Source organism: Doryrhamphus excisus, chromosome 22 (assembly GCF_030265055.1).
Source record: "Doryrhamphus excisus isolate RoL2022-K1 chromosome 22, RoL_Dexc_1.0, whole genome shotgun sequence".
Classification (NCBI taxonomy): domain Eukaryota; kingdom Metazoa; phylum Chordata; class Actinopteri; order Syngnathiformes; family Syngnathidae; genus Doryrhamphus; species Doryrhamphus excisus.
The window spans coordinates 5649366-5668722 of NC_080487.1; the positions used below are offsets into that span (position 1 = coordinate 5649366).

General features: G+C 42.6%; 1 protein-coding gene across 6 annotated transcripts in view; it reads right to left on the reverse strand.

Moving 5' to 3' along the window:
* The window catches only part of myocd (myocardin), a 118139-nt gene that overhangs the window by 28694 nt on the left and 70088 nt on the right, over positions 1-19357 (reverse strand). For 2 of the 6 annotated variants that reach the window (XM_058061388.1, XM_058061386.1), the window contains exon 1: positions 107-375. The exons of the other annotated variants lie outside the window; for them this stretch is intronic. In XM_058061388.1, coding sequence (XP_057917371.1) covers positions 107-161 — 55 coding nt within the window. In that variant the 5' untranslated portion in view covers positions 162-375. Of the gene's footprint in view, positions 1-106; positions 376-19357 lie in introns of those variants that run through there. 6 annotated transcript variants of the gene reach the window in all.

Sequence of the window (19357 nt, forward strand, 5' to 3'; positions counted from 1 at the left end):
CCGAATGCTATTCCACTTATTAGCCACTAATTAACGAGCAACATTTCAACTTGAAAGTTGGACTAGAAGATGGCGAATGGCGGAATATGGAAATGGTCTGTCTTACCTGATCTGAACTTGCTTCGTATCAGGATTGAGTGCTCAGAGCCCAGAAGAGTCATAATGCTCTGCAGTAGAGTTCCAGGAGTGAAAAGTTGCAAGGTACAGTCATGCACACCTGGTCCCCCCCCCCCTCGGCGTAGATGAGACGGGGCCTAAGTCGAGGACAGATGTTGAAGAAAGTTGAAGACGCGCTAAGCAGAGTCTGTGGCGGAGTTTAAACTAGCAAGCACATCTGAGCGCTGCCGTGGATGCTTTGGTCCCATCGAAGCCCCCAAGCTCTGAGGTCTGAGTCAGGGGGGGAGCGTACAGAGATATGCCCTGCTCTGGGAGGGGCCAGGCGCTACAGTCCCGCCTGTAGAGGAGCCGGAGGCTGGACGGGGCTGCGGCTGATGACTTCTTCCTCCCTTGATAGCGGTGTAAATATATCTGCCTATCAGCCCTGCCGTGTGATTGGACGACAGAGTCAGATAGACAAACATCCAGCTGGAACGTTCCTCGACACTGTGGATGGACCAGACTGCTTCCTGGGGGCCTTGCACGCATGCGTACGTTGGGAAAAGAACTACTGCAGTCTTTTTGGCCTGCACCAACTTCTAAAACTTTAACACGGAAACAACAGCAGTCATTTTACTTCAACTGAGTCTAAATATCAAGATGGAAAAGTTGGAATTTCATGAGAATAATGTGGAAATATTAGGAGAAAAAAAATCACCTCCTTTTAGCAGCACAAGTAAATAGGCAAATAAATAAGTAAGTATAAGTAATAAGTAAATAGTACAGAAAGATGTTGTTTTCTAAAAGTCACAATATTATGAAGAACAAAGAAAAACAAAAGTTGTCAGTTTTGGAAAGTTAGGTTGCGGAAAAGAAGAAAGCTGAAAAAAATGTAATAAAAAAAATTAAAAATTAAAAAAAATTAAATTTAAAAAAAGCTGTACGTTTACTGGAATAAAATCTCATTCAAAATATAAAAAAGTCAGAAGAACTCTAATGACTTTAAAACCACAAATAAATTTGTAATGTTTGGAAAGTCAGGTTATGTTAAAAATGATATAATAAGTCAAAATATGATGGGAATAAAGCCCTGATGATGAGAATTACATTTAGGAAAAGCAACGTTTAAAAAAAGGAAAACAACAGAATAACAAGAATAAAGGGAAAAAATATTCATTCATTCATTCATTTTCTACCGCTTTTCCTCACGAGGGTCGCGGGGGGTGCTGGAGCCTATCCCAGCTGTCTTCGGGCGAGAGGCGGGGTACACCCTGGACTGGTGGCCAGCCAATCACAGGACACATATAGACAAACAACCATTCACACTCACATTCATACCTATGGACAATTTGGAGTCGCCAATTAACCTAGCATGTTTTTGGAGTGTGGGAGGAAACCGGAGTACCCGGAGAAAACCCATGCATACACGGGGAGATGGCCTAGGGTGGAATTGAACCCTGGTCTCCTAGCTGTGAGGTCTGTGTGCTAACCACTCGACCACCGTGCAGCCCAGCCATAATATTGTTAGAAAATAATAAGTTCACTAATTTTTCTAAAATTAAATAAAAACAAAGTAAACAAAATAAAGTCATAATAATTCCAGAAGAACATTTATGAATTTTTAGATTTAGATTTTTATTTTAGAAGAAAGTTGAAATATTTGGAAAATTAAAACAAAAATGTTTAAAAATGGGCGGCACGGCGGATGAGTGGTTAGTGCGCAGACCTCACAGCTAGGAGACGAGGGTTCAATTCCACCCTCGGCCATCTCTGTGTGGAGTTTGCATGTTCTCCCCGTGCATGCGTGGGTTTTCTCCGGGTACTCCGGTTTCCTCCCACATTCCAAAAACATGCTAGGTTAATTGGCGACTCCAAATTGTCCATAGGTATGAATGTGAGTGTGAATGGTTGTTTGTCTATATGTGCCCTGTGATTGGTTGGTGACCAGTCAAGGGTGTACCCCGCCTCTCGCCCGAAGACAGCTGGGATAGGCTCCAGCACCCCCGCGACCCTCGTGAGGAAAAAGCGGTAGAAAATGAATGAATCAATTTTTAAAAATCTATCGTCTTCTGGCTTGCCCCGCCCCCAACCAAATTTCAGAAGCCATTGTTGCTCATGAGTCAAAAGTCGATATCAGTGAGTCCAACATAGGATGTGCTGTGAATGAAACACACACACACACACACACACATACCGCATGCGTTGCTGCACGGGTGCATGCGCCCATGCAGAAAGCAGACGTGTTAATTAGCATGTTAATTAGCAGGTGAGAGAGCTTCAAGGGAAGGTCTGTCAGTGGTTTGACAGCGTACACACAAAGTCTTGGAGGATTCCTGAAGAGGTCACCCAGCCCCGGCTTAATCCTCCCCTTTAATTGGGCCCCATGTCAACAGACGTGACAAGTCTCATATGAACTGTCTGGACCAATACTCGTGGTAGAGCAGATGATCCTTGTGTATCACTTAGACAATAATATACAATAAGCTCAGCGCCGCTTTGTGCATGCGTGTGCGTGTGAAAAACACAACGTGTTTATTGGCCAACTGCGCAGACATCTATATCAACTCGTGACTTTTTGTGTTTTCTGTGATTTCTTGTGTTTTAGATAACACAGATGTGACTTTCTAAAATGTCCAAAGTGCATAAAATATCATTAAATTGAGGTCCAGATTCCAAATACTGATCGCCTACACTGGGTTTGGAACTTCGGAACTGGAATTGCTCCAATCCGTTGAAATAAATGACAACATAGCGGGTGTTTGTCTTTGGTTAAAGATGGCTGATATTACTGTAGTTCAGTGCTGGCATGTAAGGAATGTCTCAGCAAGAAATGTACTTTCTAAAACCGGACGCCATGACACTACGAGAGGAAAAAACGGGATGGCTTATAACTTGGTTGTCCCTTTATCTTTTTCCAGCCTGTCTGCTTCCAGGTCACACCTTTCAGAACAGACTTCCGTGGATTATCCAAGTAATGAGTTCTCACAAGGGACAGGAATGAAACATGTCAGCTTTGTGCCATTCAGCGTGGAGATTAGAATGTTTTATTGCAATGACTGACTTTTTGGGGGGAACCAGTACGACCACAACAACCCTAAATATGAGGGATGCACCATATTGTCTTTCCAAACCGAAATATTATTGCTTCCCATGACCGATACTGATAACCAATCATTCATTCATTTTCTACCGCTTTGTCACGGGGGGTGCTGGAGCCTATCCCAGCTGTCTTTAGGCGAGAGGCGGGGTACACCCTGGACTGGTCGCCAGCCAATCACAGGGCACATATAGACAAACAACCATTCACACTCACATTCATACCTATGGACAATTTGGAGTGGCCAATTAACCTAGCATGTTTTTGGAATGTGGGAGGAAACCGGAGTACCCGGAGAAAACCCACGCATGCACGGGGAGAACATGCAAACTCCACACAGAGATGGCCGAGGGTGGAATTGAACCCTGGTCTCCTAGCTGTGAGGTCTGCATGCTAACCACTATACCGCCGTGCCGCCCGATCAGTGAATCAATAATTTGTCCAAACCAGATATGACCCTTTCTAAACTGATGTTTATCTTTTCAGACTGTGTCACTCGGTGTTTTTATGTCCTTGATGAAATCACAGATCGTTCCCGTCCTCCGGTGCTCCGGGTGGTGACTTTTCAAACGCTGCAGCGATATGAACAAGCCTGGGGTCTTACTTTGGGCCAGCTTTGTGTGGGATCTTTGTGGCGTTGATGTTAGGTTGATGTTTTCAGACATTAGCCATGTTTACATGGACCCAAATATTCCAATTGCATTTGGTTTATTTGCTCAAACGGAAAGAATGTAACCTTTGTATACACCTCATTCCGAAAGAAAAGTGCCAATCCGAATGAATATATAATCGGTATTCCCAGGGATGGAATATTCCTTTCCCCAATCCGATTGAGGTATCTTGTACCCGCTCAAACGGAAATTTGCCAGACTGCGTTCTTCTTCGTGGTGTTTTTCTTCTTCTGTTGTTTATTGGCGGTTGGCAAGCAGCTTTCGTGTGCATTAGCGCCATCTGTGGAACAGAATCTAAACCCTTCTATACGCCATTCACAAGTCCGGTTTTATTAAAAAAGAAAATACATATCTTAATAAAACATGTCCCGAGTTTAATTATAAAATATTAGCAAGATTGAACTTTATCTTTTCCTGTTCCCAGGTGCGTTCTTTCAGCGAATGCTGAGATATGACGTAACACGCAGCTCGAGACGTTCTTCGATTTAAAAAAAAATGGAGGCGAGCAATCGACACTGGACTTCTGCGGAAAGTTTGTTTTTGATTTAAACTAAATTTCAAGACTGGACGAAGGAAAAACTGGCGATACGGAGTTATTCCAACAAGTGGAAGAAAAACTTGAGGAAGTCGATATCACGTGATGTTGGTGTTTACGCTTTACTGGGCATGCCCCATTGACTATTCTGGTTGATTATAGCGCCGCATGTAGACACGCAATTGGAATATTCCTTTCCATGTATACCAGTGCTTTCGGAAAGGTAAATCAGAAAGATTCCATTCGGAAAGTGAAAAATCCCTCATGTAAACGTGGCTAATGTTTGCAGGACATGATTGTCGGCATGATTGTTTACCAGTTAGCTCAGGGGCGGTGGGGAAATGACCCAAGAGCGCGGCGCCGATTCAAGCAGGAGGCCGCAAAAGTTGGTGGTAACTCCTCTCCTTCTTTGAAAGTTTCTCAATCAGACACTTTGAAGCAAAAAAAGAGAAGTGCATCCTGGAATGGTCGCATTCCAAAAAGACCTTTCTTATGGATTTGGGGTTGGCGTTATGTCATTTCATTCGCTGTTTAATTCCACTTGAAGTGGTATTTTTGGAAGTCGTCAGTTGTTCTTCTATTTTGTTGTGTATTTTTGAACGCTGAGTGATGGAAGAGGAGGTTGAGAGCGATTCGGTCATTTCTCAGTGCTCAGTCTTATCAGAAAATGGATGGTTTTTTCCCACAATCCTAACTGGGCTGCTCGTACATACAAAAATGGCTACATTATGAAGGCAAACAAATTGAGTGTTTAAAAAAAAAAAAAGAGGCTGAGGGCATGGTGTGCAAACAAAACCAGCAATGTTATTATTCTACAAGAAGAAAGGATCACATTTGATGTGAGCTGAACTTTCAAAAAGAAAAAAAAAAACATTGCATGGACGCCAAACCAAAAGTGATAGAAAACCAATCAAACCCTCCCCCGTCCCTCGTCCCCCTGTCCTAAATCTTTCTGATGTCTTTATCTCTACTGTGGCTCGGTCACCTTCACTTGCATGGACGCATGGCCGACAGCGGCGCATGTCTGCCGCCAGTTCCAAATGGAATTCACAAACACTGCAAGACGTCTGCAAGGGAGAGAGGTTGTCTCCCATCATGGAAAAAAAACGCAGAGTGGGGAGATGCTGTTTTATGTTTTTTTTGTTGTTTAGAATTTTGCAACTGACTCAGATGGAGTCTCTGGGGGCTGGCTGGGGTCCACAGCAGTGAGGGATCTGGATCGCATCGCCACAGCTTAACTCCTAACACCTGAGTAGGACCGAGGAGCCGAGTATCGGCTTTGCATCACTATCAGAAATGTCTACTTGGTCTTTGCTAATATCTGTGACTGACAGGGTGCTAATGCTTGACAAATTATGAAGAAAAAACTATTAGTTAGCGTCGTTAATTTGTTTATAATAATAATAATAATACATTTTATTTGTATAGCGCTTTTCAGAGTACTCAAAGACACTTTACAGTAGAGAAAAAGAAACAAAAATTAAAAACTTTTAAATAAAAAATGCATTAAAAAGATGCTAGGACTATGTTAAAAAGCCATAGCATTTCAGTATGCGGAATCAAACTATGGAATGGATTGAGTAAGGACCTCAAACAATGCACAACGATGAGCCAATTCAAGAAACAATACAAGCAGTTGATGTTTGCTAAATACAAGGATGAAGAGTCTTGAACCAGTCATGATGTGCTATATATATCACTATATTGACACTTACTATGGTACCCATTATGTCATTGGATGCTCATATCACCTCCTACTTCGGTACATGACAAAAAATTTAATTTAATTTAATTTAATTTAATTTAATTTAATTTAATTTAATTTTATTTTATTAAAAAACTATTCGGAAAGCAGGAAGTGAACAAATGTAACAGTTACTGATTGTAAAAATACCAGATGGAGGGGTAGGATTTAATAAGCTTTGCTTCTTCCTACTCCTTTTGGACATGTGGAACTGTGAACTGATTATGGGATGCACTCAATTGTAATCTGATGTATGTTCAAAGGAAATTAAACCATTACCATTACAAAATACAATATCCAAACATTCATTCAGAGCTAAAACAAGACTAAAAGCTGGGCGGGGTGCAGCAGTCAGGTATAAAAAGTTAGACAAAACGGATTTAAATAGGTGGGTTTTGAGTTGTTTTTTTGACCAAAGTTAGTTGTTTCTAACCAAAACAGATGTTAACTGAGTCCATTTTTCCCATAAGAAATAACCAGATAAATAAGCTTAACCGGAGAATGCACACAAATGCTAATGCTAACCTAGCTTCCACTGTAGGTCAAATTTGGTGAACTTGAAAAAGACCTTGTCAATATTAATTTCCCCATGTAAATTTTAAAACAGGCGACACAGTGGTCGAGTGGTTAGCGCGCAGACCTGTGTGGACTTGTTCTCCCCGTGCATGCGTGGGTTTTCTCCGGGTACTCCAGTTTCCTCCCACATTCCAAAAACATGCTAGGTTAATTGGTGACTCCAGGTATGAATGTGAGTGTGAATGGTTGTTTGTCTATATGTGTCCTGTGATTGGCTGGCCACCAGTCCAGGGTGTACGCCGCCTCTCGCCCCAAGACAACTGGGATAGGCTCCAGCAACCCCCTTGTGAGAAAAAAGCGGTAGAAAATGAATGAATGAATTTTAAAACATAATGCTAACAATGCTAACTGCCAATGTGCCAGCAGTAACCTGCATGAATATATTGTGATAATACTGTGATATTGCTAAGCTATGTATTTTAAATGTGGATTTGGGGGACCCCATTGAAAGAGACACACATGTACATCCTGCACATACACACTATTCAGGACTATGCTTCGCTCTGCGAGGTCACAGTGTTGACCCGTCATCCACCGTTCTGTCAGCATAAAAACCCAACAGTACAAATATTTAGCCATCTTGTGTCACTGAAACGGACAGCCAGCACATTCTTTCTCTCAATGAGACTTGTTGGTCTGACCCCACCCTGTCCTCCCCGCAACCCGAAGAAGCTTCGCCATGGTATAAACACATGGACACTAGGTCACTTTTGAGATTTGACATGTAAATCTTTGCAGAAATGGAACTGTAATGCTACATAATCTGATCTGGGTACAGTGCTGGAAGTGGTTGACAGATGGAGAACAGACCAGGAGGCTGCCACGGACTACAGACTGAGCCCTGGTACAGGGCTGATATCTGCATGGCTGGAGTCCACTTGACCCTTCAATACCATAGACCTATTTATAGCACCTTGTGTGTGTGTGTGTGTGTGATATGCATGCATGTGTGTCGTATGTGTTGTTGTAGTTCCCCCTGGTGTTTGTTTTACTAATTCTGAAGCTAACACTGATAGCTCCATGTGCTATTCTCCTTCCAGTAGAACATTCCAAGGCCTGATGTTGCAAGGTGTCAGTAAGAGATCATACCACCATCATGCTAAAACCCATATCATGGTTTTTTTTTTTTACATTTGTACATACTGAGTGGTCCAGGTTATGGTAATACACTAAAGGTTGGATCCAGGCCAGCAGGCTTTCTTTCACTAACGGACTGACTTCATATTTCCTGCTATAGTTCATTCATTAAGAGAAAACTTTCTTTATTGTGTACCAGTGATAGAGTGATAGTGGGGGATAGAGGGTGATAGAGGGTGATAGAGGGTGATAGAGGGCGATTGAGGGCAATAGAGGGTGGTTGAGGGTGATAGAGGATGATTGAGGGTGGTTGAGGGTGATAGAGGGCGATAGAGGGGATAGAGGGCGATAGAGGGTGATTGTGGGCGATAGAGGGCGATAGAGGGTCATTGAGGGTGATTGAGGTATAGAGGTGATAGAGAGTGATTGAGGGCGATAGAGGGTGATTTAGGGTGATAGAGGGTGATTGAGGGTGATTGAGGGGGATAGAGGGCGATTGAGGGCGAATGATTGTGATAGAGGGTGATAGAGGGCGATTGAGGGCGATTGATTGTGAGAGACGGTGATTGAGGGTGATAGAGGGCGATTGAGGGCGATTGAGGGTAATTGAGGGTGACTGAGGGCGATAGAGGGCAATTGAGGGTGATAGAGGGTGATAAAGGGTGATATCGGGTGATTGAGGGGGATGATAGAGGGCGATTGAGGGCGATAGAGGGCAATTGAGGGTGATTGAGGGGGATAGAGGGTGATTGAGGGTGAGTAAGGGGGATAGAGAGTGATAGAGGGTGATTGATGGTGTTTGAGGGGGATAGAGGGTGATAGAGGGCAATTGAGGGTGATTGAGGGGGATAGAGGGTGATTGGGGGTGATAGAGGGTGATTGATGGTGAGTAAGGGTGATAGAGGGTGATAGGATAAACCCCGGCTGATATTGTTGACTTAGCAAACATGCTTTGGAGCTATGTAAGATCATTGTCGTTACCTCATTGCTTATGGCAATTTTCTCAGGCTGAAGGCACCCTGGGGAGCAAGTGGGGAGGGGGGCCATCCACAGGGAAAGCTAGGGGGGAATAAATAAAAGTCAAACTGCACACACATAGAAAAAAAACCCACATCATTGGCAGCTTTTTAAGAAGCTGAATGGGTTGAATACGTCTGCCAGAGTGGAGCGTGGAGCTTCTCAGCGTGGCCAATTACTATCTCTGCAGTCCTTGCCTTTCTATACAAGAGACTTCGATGACAATCTTTTGCTGCTTTAGCGCAAAGCATCTTGGGTAATGACTTCCATCAACCATGACTTAGCTAACCAAGCTAACAGCTTTATCAAAAAAATCCATAAATAAAATTCTCTCACCGCCTCTAAAGTAGTACAACCACACTGAAAAAAATCAGAAATTTTGAGAATAGAGTTATGAATTTACAAGTAAAAAAGTTAAAAAAGTTGTAAAATTGTTATAAAAAAATTCCCAATATTAGTTTGCCCAAGACCAATGACCACCCACATAAAACCCCACTGTTCATAGCTGTCTCAGGCTGTGCCCGTTACAGCAGAGTATTACAAGAATCTGTGATTTTGAGAATAAAATTATAAATCTATGAGAAAAACAAACGCTATGACTTATGTGATTGTCGGCCTTGGGCATGTGAAGCTGACCATACAGCCTCTTACTGTGTCTCTAAATGACTCTTCTCTTCTAAATTTGGATCTACTGATCTTTCCTCAGGATAGGAAATGGTGCTCATAAGCGATGCCTCTTATTTGCTACTCCCTAACTCTGCAACCTTTACGAGAGCCAACAAAAGAATGTCTTAGATTGATGTCTTAGCTGAGCGGACAGCTTTCAAACATGTTCTTGCCTCCATATTCTGTGGTAATTACCCAGTGTACGGTCACGGTGTCCACAATGTTTCTTTGGAACAACGTCTAAGGATTTGCTCCTCTAAAATGACAGCAGTACTGTCACAAATTATTCGAAAGGTCATGCAGATGAAAGCCCGGTGTTGTCTTGTTTGGTATAAGCTTAGGATTTGTTCTATTATGGAATCAAGGACGTCCAGCAATAACATTGACATTGATGATTTATTAATTCTCTCATAAATACATCAATCAGCATATTCCCAATATTGTTGGTCATGACTTGTTATATTTTGTTGCCTTGGTGGTTTGACCAGAGTCATCATTCGTACACGATTCATAGCTATGACATCTGTACTTAAGAAACCACATATAGTTGGTGGGTAGACAAATTATTTTTTTCAGATTATAATGAACAAAGCATTATTAGAGCCCTGTAGACATGACAAAACACGACTATAGTCACATTTATACTCTTTTTATTTACAACATATTGCGCAACTGCAGGGTCTTGTGACACATGCTAACTCGCAAACTAGAGAGCTAGTGACCTAAACGGTAGCCTTCAAGTTATTTCCTTTAAACTTAAATAGCCAAAAACTTACCACTTCCACACGGATAGGGAGGATAACTATTAACAGTTATTTAACCTTTAACATGAACATTAATCAAACGTAAAAATGTTTTTCTGGGTACATGATACCATACAGCATCCATATCAAACTTGGGCGGGCCGCACTAACATTAAACTTTCATGTAAAGGCGGGGGCCTCTAACTAGTGTCCTGCGGGCCACATTTGGCCCGCGGGCCGCGTGTTTGAGACCCCTGCTATAGAGAATACTCATTTTGAAAAGATCCATATTCCTGTGGACATAAATGTCTCCTCTCCTCGTTGTCCTCCTAGCGCCTGTGACTGTGACTCATTTATCCTGTGACAATAGCGCGAGTCCACGGATTTAACAGCCGGTGACGTCCCCTTCATCATTGTGTGTGTGTATGTGTGTGTATGTGTGTGGAAAGTGACACGTCTGGTCACTGTGACACATTATCTCACCCTGCATGTCTCACCCTGTTGAGTGTGAATGTGGACAGGAAACACATTACATCCATCCATCCATTTTCTATACCACTTATCCTCACTAGGGTCGCGGCTATGCTGGAGCCTATCCCAGCTGACTTTGAGCAAGAGGTGGGATTTATACATTATATTTGTCTCCAAAATAGCACTTAGACAAGCACTGCATTTCCACGCACACAATATCCCCGTATTAAGCAGAATAGTAAATATTGTGAAAGCGTTTGAGACATGTAAACAATTCTCAGAATTCCTATCCCAAATCAAGGATTTTGTGCTTGGGATTTTGTCCCATCTGTAGACATGACAAAACACGACTATAGTCACATTTATACTCTTTTTATTTACAACATATTGCGCAACTGCAGGGTCTTGAGACACATGCTAACTCGCAAACTAGAGAGCTAGCGACCTAAACGGTAGCCTCCAAGTTATTTCCTTTAAACTTAAAAAAGCCAAAAACTTACCACTTCCACACGGATAGGGAGGATAACTATTAACAGTTATTTAACCTTTAACATGAACATTAATCAAACGTAATAATTTTTTCTGGGTACATGATACCATACAGCATCCATATCAAACTTGCGCGGGCCGCACTAACATTAAACTTTCATATCAAGGCGGGGGCCTCAAACTAGTGTCCTGCGGGCCACATTTGGCCCGCGGGCTGCATGTTTGAGACCCCTGCTTTAGATTGTGAACTGATGTCACTCTCTGTGTCCAGAAAGAGTCACTGTGGGAAGACAACTCACATGCCGAAGTTAGCATACTTGACACGAACCCGCCAACGCCCCTCAAGCGATGCTACATGATTGACAGCTTCGGAAATGTTTGGTCTACTCAACATCTTTGAGGTGGCATTTTTGTCGGGTAAATGATCCTCACCCAGTCGAGAGGCGAAAGGTCTGAAGACAGCAAACTGGTTTGACTGACATCAGCACGCAGGTCATTGTCTGGGCGACCTTTCCACCGCTAAGTTGGCAGCCATCACACATCCTGAATGACCATTTGTTTTTGTCTTCTTAAATGTTTGCTCTTCCCAATCAAAGTGTGCATCCATTCTTAGTTTCACTTTCTCTTCTTCACTAATTATTTCATAAATCTCTTCATTGTTTTTAATCCCTGCCATTTTGACAGACCGTCATTCTGTGAAAAAGTCTTTGCCCCTTCCCGATTTCTTGTTTGTGTATTTTTGTCATTGAAATATGTCTGTGACAACACAACTGAATTTAAATTTAAGCCAACCACAGTGAGAGCCGAAAACACAGAACAGTGGCAAACCTTCTCAGGAGTGGCTGCCCAACCACAATCACCCCAGCCATGACTCATTCAAGAGGTCACAAAAGACCCCACAACAACCTCCAAAGAACTGCAGACCTCGCTTGCCTCAGTGAAGGTCAGTGTTCATGAGTCCACCAGAAGAAAGACACCGCAGAGCAAAAGTACCAAGACCAAAACTTCTGATGAACAAAAAGAACATTAAGGTTGGTCTCCATTTTACCAGAAAACACCTTGATGATCCCCAAGACCTTTGGAAAATATGGTGGTGGTAGTGTGTGAACATGTTGGAAGGTGAGTGTCCCATTACATCTGTAATTGTAAAAGTAAGGCTGCATTTCAGATAAAGAACATCATAGCGTGATAGAGTAAAATATGGTGGTGGTAGTGTGATGGTCTGGGGCTGTTTTGCTGCTTCAGGACCTTTGGGAAAATACTTAGTGGTCTGACCAGAAAAGAGTTGAACATTTTGGAAGGTGAGTGTCCCATTACATCTGTAATCGTAAAAGTAAGGCTGCATTTCAGATAAAGAACATCATAGCAAGAGTAAAATATGGTGGCGGTAGTGTGATGGTCTGGGGCTGTTTTGCTGCTTCAGGAGCTTTGGGAAAATACTCAGTGGTCTGACCAGAAAAGAGTTGAACATTTTGGAAGGTGAGTGTCCCATTACATCTAGTGTAAAAATAACAGAGCATTCCAGTAAAAAAAACACAATGGCATTAGTAAAATATGGTGGTGGTAGTGTGATGGTCTGTGGCTGTTTTGCTGCTTCAGGACCTGGAAAAAAACATAAGGAATGTGGCTGAATTACAACAATTGATCCTCACGTTTCAAAGACCCTGTGTAATATACTCATGTTTGTAATACTAGTCAAACTCAAAATGGGATTGGGTAAGTGGGCAAGCTGCGGCTCCATCATGTTTGCGGTATCTACCTGCAAAGTAGTTATTTTGTTGGCTGCTTTGGACCCAAAAGCACATACAAACGACACAAACAGAGTATGTGCTGCTTTGGATGAAGATGTTCGTTTTAACCATGTAAACTAATAAATATTTTGCTCCAAAGTTCCAGATGATTTATTCCACTTCATGTTTACAAGTTTTGTCGAAAGTGCAAGCATTTATAACCGGCTGAGCAAATGGCTAAGTGCTGCATTTGATATATAAGGGAATAAAAAAAAAACTTTTCATTCATTTACAGAATAAATGACTATTTACATATTGCATGAAATATATATTCAAATAGGCAGCACGGCGGTCGAGTGGTTAGCACGCAGACCTCACAGCTAGGAGACTAGGGTTCAACTCCACCCTCGGCCATCTCTGTGTGGAGTTTGCATGTTCTCCCTGTGCATGTGTGGGTTTTCTCCGGGTACTCCGGTTTTCCTCCCACATTCCAAAAACATGCTAGGTTAATTGGCGACTCCAAATTGTCCATAGGTATGAATGTGAGTGTGAATGGTTGTTTGTCTATATGTGCCCTGTTATTGGCTGGCCACCAGTCCAGGGTGTACCCCGCCTCTCGCCCGAAGACAGCTGGGATAGGCTCCAGCACCCCCCGCGACCCTCGTGAGGAAAAGCGGTAGAAAGGATGCAGGAAATGATGTCGCTTATGTTGGAGTGACAAAACAGCACTTGTAAAGCTCTGCGGTATCCTCACAGTTCAGCCTTGTGTGCTACTCCTGTTTTGACTGGACGGTGCAAACTTGTATTTCATGGACGGATTTGGCCGACTGGCGGTTGGGAGAACGTGCTGCACGGCGACTCTTATCATTCCTGTCTGTCAGACACGGGAACACTTATGGCCTGTGGGGACGGCTGACTGAAATTCTCCAAAGGTCTTCTGTTGGCTGAGACTCAAGAGGTCCAAGGATCACACTGGCCCCCTGGCTTGCATGCAAGCTTTGGGACTGTGAGATGAAAAAGTGCATTTACACGAGTGAGTCATACATGATCGACGAGTGAAAAAAGGTCACTGAAGGTCATTGTCAGATTGTGAATATGCAATTTGCCATGTGACCCGCCCTGCTTTTTCTCATGTTTTAACTGTGTATTAACGAATGAATGTTGTATTTTGGTGTGTCTTCTACTCTGTTTACTTGCTTTTATTCAACTCCATTCTTCTGTATTTTGAGTATTTTGAAAAGCACTATACAAATACAATTTATTATTATTATTATTATTATTATTATTATTATTATTATTATTATTATGACTGTAAAGGGCCGGAGAAAGGTTGAATACCTCTTACCAATTACAGTAAAAGCTTTGAGATTATTCACCTGTTAGACAATAATATTACCCCCCCAGGATGATTTAAATTTGGACGTTATCTACCTGATGAAAATAGTAGAATGATCTCATATTCTTTCCTGTTAGTAGATGTTAAAGCAACTTATTTTTAGCGTAATTAGCGTCTCTTTTAGTCCTTCATTCTGACGTGAACGCATCGACAGCAGACACCATACATTTGGAACTTATCCTTTTCTAAAATTAGAAAATAACAACAAAGTGAACTACGTTAGCTGCACGGTGGTTGTGTGGTTAGCACGCAGACCTCACAGCTAGGACACCCTAGTTTGATTCCACGTGCGTTTCTCCGAGTACTCCGGTTTCCACAACTCATTCCAAAAACATGCTAGGTTAATTGGCGACTTCAAATTGTCCATAGGTATGAATGTGAGTGTGAATGGTTGTTTGTCTATATGTGCCCTGTGATTGGCTGGTCGCCAGTGCAGGGTGTACCCCGCCTCTCCCCCGAAAACAGCTGGGATAGGCTCCATGAATGAACGAACTAGATTGTTTTTCCTCTGATCAGAAGTTTAAGAGGCTATAAAAGGCAAAATCTGTTGAAAATTATTATTTTCTGTCAGGCATTGACACGGTCAGCCCTCGCAATGGCGAAAGCCAAGAAGCTTTCTCCTCCTGGACGTGGTGGGATGGTGGAGCTCCATAAGCCAAGCCCCAGGCAGAGTGCCATTGAGGCTGTGCTTGGACGCAGGAAGATTATTTTGTCCCAGGCCCCACAACAACCCTGGTTAGCTTGCAGGCCACATAGTAGGAGACCCGAGTTCGATTCCACCCTCGGCCATCTCTGTGTGCTTTGTATGTTGTCCTAGTGCATGCGTGGGTTTTCTCCGGCTCCTCTGCCATTCCAAAAACATGTTATCTTCATTGGCCACTCCAAATTGTCCATAGGTATGAATGTGAGTGTGAATGGTTGTTTGTCTATATGTGCCCTCTTCTGGCCAGACTCTTGATGCAAGGTTATCCTTGAGCGGGAATTTGAGTTGATGATTTCCCGGTAAAGCCAAGTAGCCCATGTATCATTGGACAGCTGTCTGTCAAAGCAAAGCAAACAGCGGCTCAACAACCAGATACCTGTTCTAGCGCTTCTTCATTTTAATGAAATTTCCAAGGTCTTGTGAAAAGGAAGGACAATGTACATAAACAGATCACCATCAGACTAGATATTCCCGTCCTGAGCGTTAATTGAAGAACATACATTTATCCCTGATAGCATCGACCTACAATTGGCTCAAGTGCGACTGCAATATAAAAGTCGATATTGTGTTATTTCTGCTGAAGCCGATTCCCATAGCTTCTGGTATGTCAGCCAAAACTGTACAAATATGACCCTGGCTGCCATGTTATACTTGGACTATGGGATGGACAGCATTTAGGAGATATTCCGAGGCAACATTTCATGGCTTCTCTCTTTCACACTTTAATGAAGAACATGTCTAGAGAGAGGGCAAAGGTCAGGATGAAAGCAGTACAAGGGCATTTTCACTTGGGCTGGCTGGGTTAAACGATTATTTTTGTAATCGATTAATCTAGAGAATAGTTTTTTGATGCATCGATTAATCTAATTTAATTTCGATTCGACTATTGATTATCTTCACATAATTTGACCGATATAGCATTCATTCATTCATTTTCTACCGCTTTTTCGTCACGAGGGTCGCGGGGGATGCTGGAGCCTATCCCAGCTGTCTTCGGGCGAAAGGCGGGGTACACCCTGGACTGGTCGCCAGCCAATCACAGACCGATATAGCAATTAAAGCAAATTTATCTCCATGAATAAGGCCAATATTCAAAAATGAATGACAATAAAGTGCACAATGGAATCCTATAATAACAAAATAATAAATTAAACTTTCTTTCAATAAATAAAACTATTGTGCAAAAAACACAATCTGAATCAAAATATAAACATCAAGTAAATAAATACATAAACAGCAGCTGTGTGTGTTCCTGCAAGAGCACTTTATCTTTCCCTTTTGCTTTCCACCACCACTCTCATTCTCTGTGTGTGTGTCTGCTCAGGTGTGTGTGTGTGTGTATGTGTGTGTCTGCTTAGGTGTGTGTGCGAGGTCGGAGCACAAGTTACGTGGTGGTTTGGATGAATGACGGGGTTAATCATGGCAAACAAGCTACACAAACAGCTCTCAGGTGCTGGTGCATCGCGGTAGTGCTTTGATGGTAAGCTACAATTACAATTGAGTGCATCCCATAATCAGTTCACAGTTCCACATGTCCAAAAGGAGTAGGAAGAAGCAAAGCTTATTAAATCCTACCCCTCCATCTGGTACTTTTACAATCAGTAAATGTTACATTTGTTCACTTCCTGCTTTCCATAATACAGTTTAAGGTTGTTGTTTTTTTAATAATGCACCTCGTACCGAAGTACGAGGTGATATGACCATACAATGACATAATCAATCACAATCAGTAACTGTTACATTTGTTCACTTCCTGCTTTTCTGATATAATTTTATTTATTTTATTTTATTTATTACCGAAGTACAAGGTGATATGACCATACCATAGTTGTGCAAGGCCTTTAAGGAGCTTAGGGCGAGATTCTATGTTGTCCATCAGCGACATGCACATTGAACACATCATTTGTGTCTCTCTGCTACAATGATTCCTTTCCATCAGTACGTGCTTCTTGTTCTAATTGGAGCCGGTGCTTGCCTCCCCACTGTGTTGCAGCCCAAAGTGGGCATGTGTGTGTTTGTGTGTGTGTGTGTGTTCTTCATATTTGCTGCATAGCCATAATCACAACCAGCTGTCTCCCATCCAAATCACCATATGGTTCTAACTTTCTCCCAGATTTGACAAATGCGTACCTGGGTTGCTCACTATTAAAGCTGTAAAATGAATTCTTCTTATTCATTATGGGGATGGTTGGGAGAACTTGATGGAACGGAGCTGCCAATGATTTCACCTCGCATGCAACCTTCCTCTGCTGCATTGTGTACATTTGATATACAGATCACAGCTATGGGAGGCAGTACGTATTCCACTTGGCTGATGCATGTATTTCTTTCAAATGTCTGCGTTATTGGTTATACTTGATGAGTGCAATAAAACATGAGCAGAAAGGCTTTAATGTGATATTTTTACAATCTGCAATCGCAGTTGAACAAGAATGCTTCACCAAATCTAAGGCTGCCATCTGCATTTCTGGATGTGAGCGCTTTTAAATGATGGGGGAAGGGAAGGACCTGGTTAGCCCCTTTCCACTAACTTAGGGGGTCAATGGTACCGTGCCACTGCCCACGTTACATCTCAAGTCTGGCACGTTGGAATAGAAAAGGTGAAAACTTGGAGCCCCGACCGGCAAATCTAAAAGTACAATGGAGAACCGTAAGAAGCCAAAGTGCAGCTAGCCGAAAAGCAAAACTCTCTACCGCTCCAACTACATTCCGACCGTCACCTGTGGCCATGAGCTCTGAGTCCTGACTAAAAGATAGTTCTCTAGACAAGATCGTGGGTACATGCATTCGAAATGGGGAAAAGGAAGTCTGGGCTTCCCAGCTTAAGTTGCTGCCCCTGCAACCCAACCTCAGATAAGCAGATGAAGATGGATGGATGGATGGATGGATGGATGATGGATGGATGGATGGATGGATAGATGAATGATGGATGGATGCATAGGTGGATGATGAATGAATGGATGGATGGGTGGCTGGATGCATGGATGGATGATGGATGGGTGGGTGGATGAATGCATGATGGATGGATGCATGGATGGGGGGATGGATGGGTGAATGGATAATGGATGGATGGATGGATGGATGATGGATGGTGGATGAATGCATGGATGGATGATGGATGGATAGATGGTTGGGTGGATGATGGATAGATGAATGCATTGGTGGATAAATGGATGGACGGATGCATGGATGGATGATGGATGGGGGATGGATGGTGGATGAATGCATGGATGGATGATGGATAGATGGTTGGGGGGATGATGGATAGATCAATGCATTGGTGGATGAATGGATGGATGATGGATGGATGCATAGATGAATGATGGATGGCTGCATGGGTGGATGAATGAAGGAATGGATGGATGGGTGGCTGGATGCATGGATGGGGGATGGATGATGGATGGGTGGATGGATAATGGATGGGTGGATGGATGGTGGATGAATGCATGGATGGATAGATGGTTGGGTGGATGATGGATAGATGAATGCATTGATGGATGAATGGATGGACGGATGCATGGATGGATGATGGATGGGGGGATGGATGATGGATGGTGGATGAATGCATGGATGGATGATGGATGGGGGATGGATGATGGGTGGTGGATGAATGCATGGATGGATGATGGATGGATGGATAAATGGTTGGGTGGATGATGGATAGATGAATGCATGGGTGGATGAATGCATGGATAGATGAATGCATTGTTGGATGAATGGATGGGCGGATGCATGGTTGGATGATGGGTGAATGCATGGGTGGATGAATGCATCGATAGATGATGGATAGATGGTTAGATGGATGGATGATGGATGGATGGATAGATGGTTGGGTGGATGATGGATAGATGAATGCATTGGTGGATGAATGGATGGATGATGGGTGAATGCATGGGTAGATGAATGCATCGATAGATGATGGATAGATGGTTAGATGGATGGATGATGGATCTCAACTACAAGTAAAATGAAAGCCACACCAACACGTAACCAAAGAATGATGTCCTATAGAATATTGTATGTATTGACTGTTGTATAGAATAAAGCAATCAGCAGTTGATCACATCAACACTCCTGAACAGGAAGTCTGAACCAGACAATGTTTGCCAGATGGAGGACGACTACAACAACAATAACTGATCCATTATTCATCTCAAGTGTCTAAATATCAAACTAAATATTTGATTAGATTAGATAGAGGTGAGTGTTTTTGGTTTTTACAACAGTTATTATTCAACTTTCACAGTTGTTGCTCCAATTGGTCATCCAACACTAAAGTACATTTCCATAAAAATGTGTCAGTCTCAAGTGGAGTCAAAGAAAGGTCTAGAAGACGATCTTCAGTC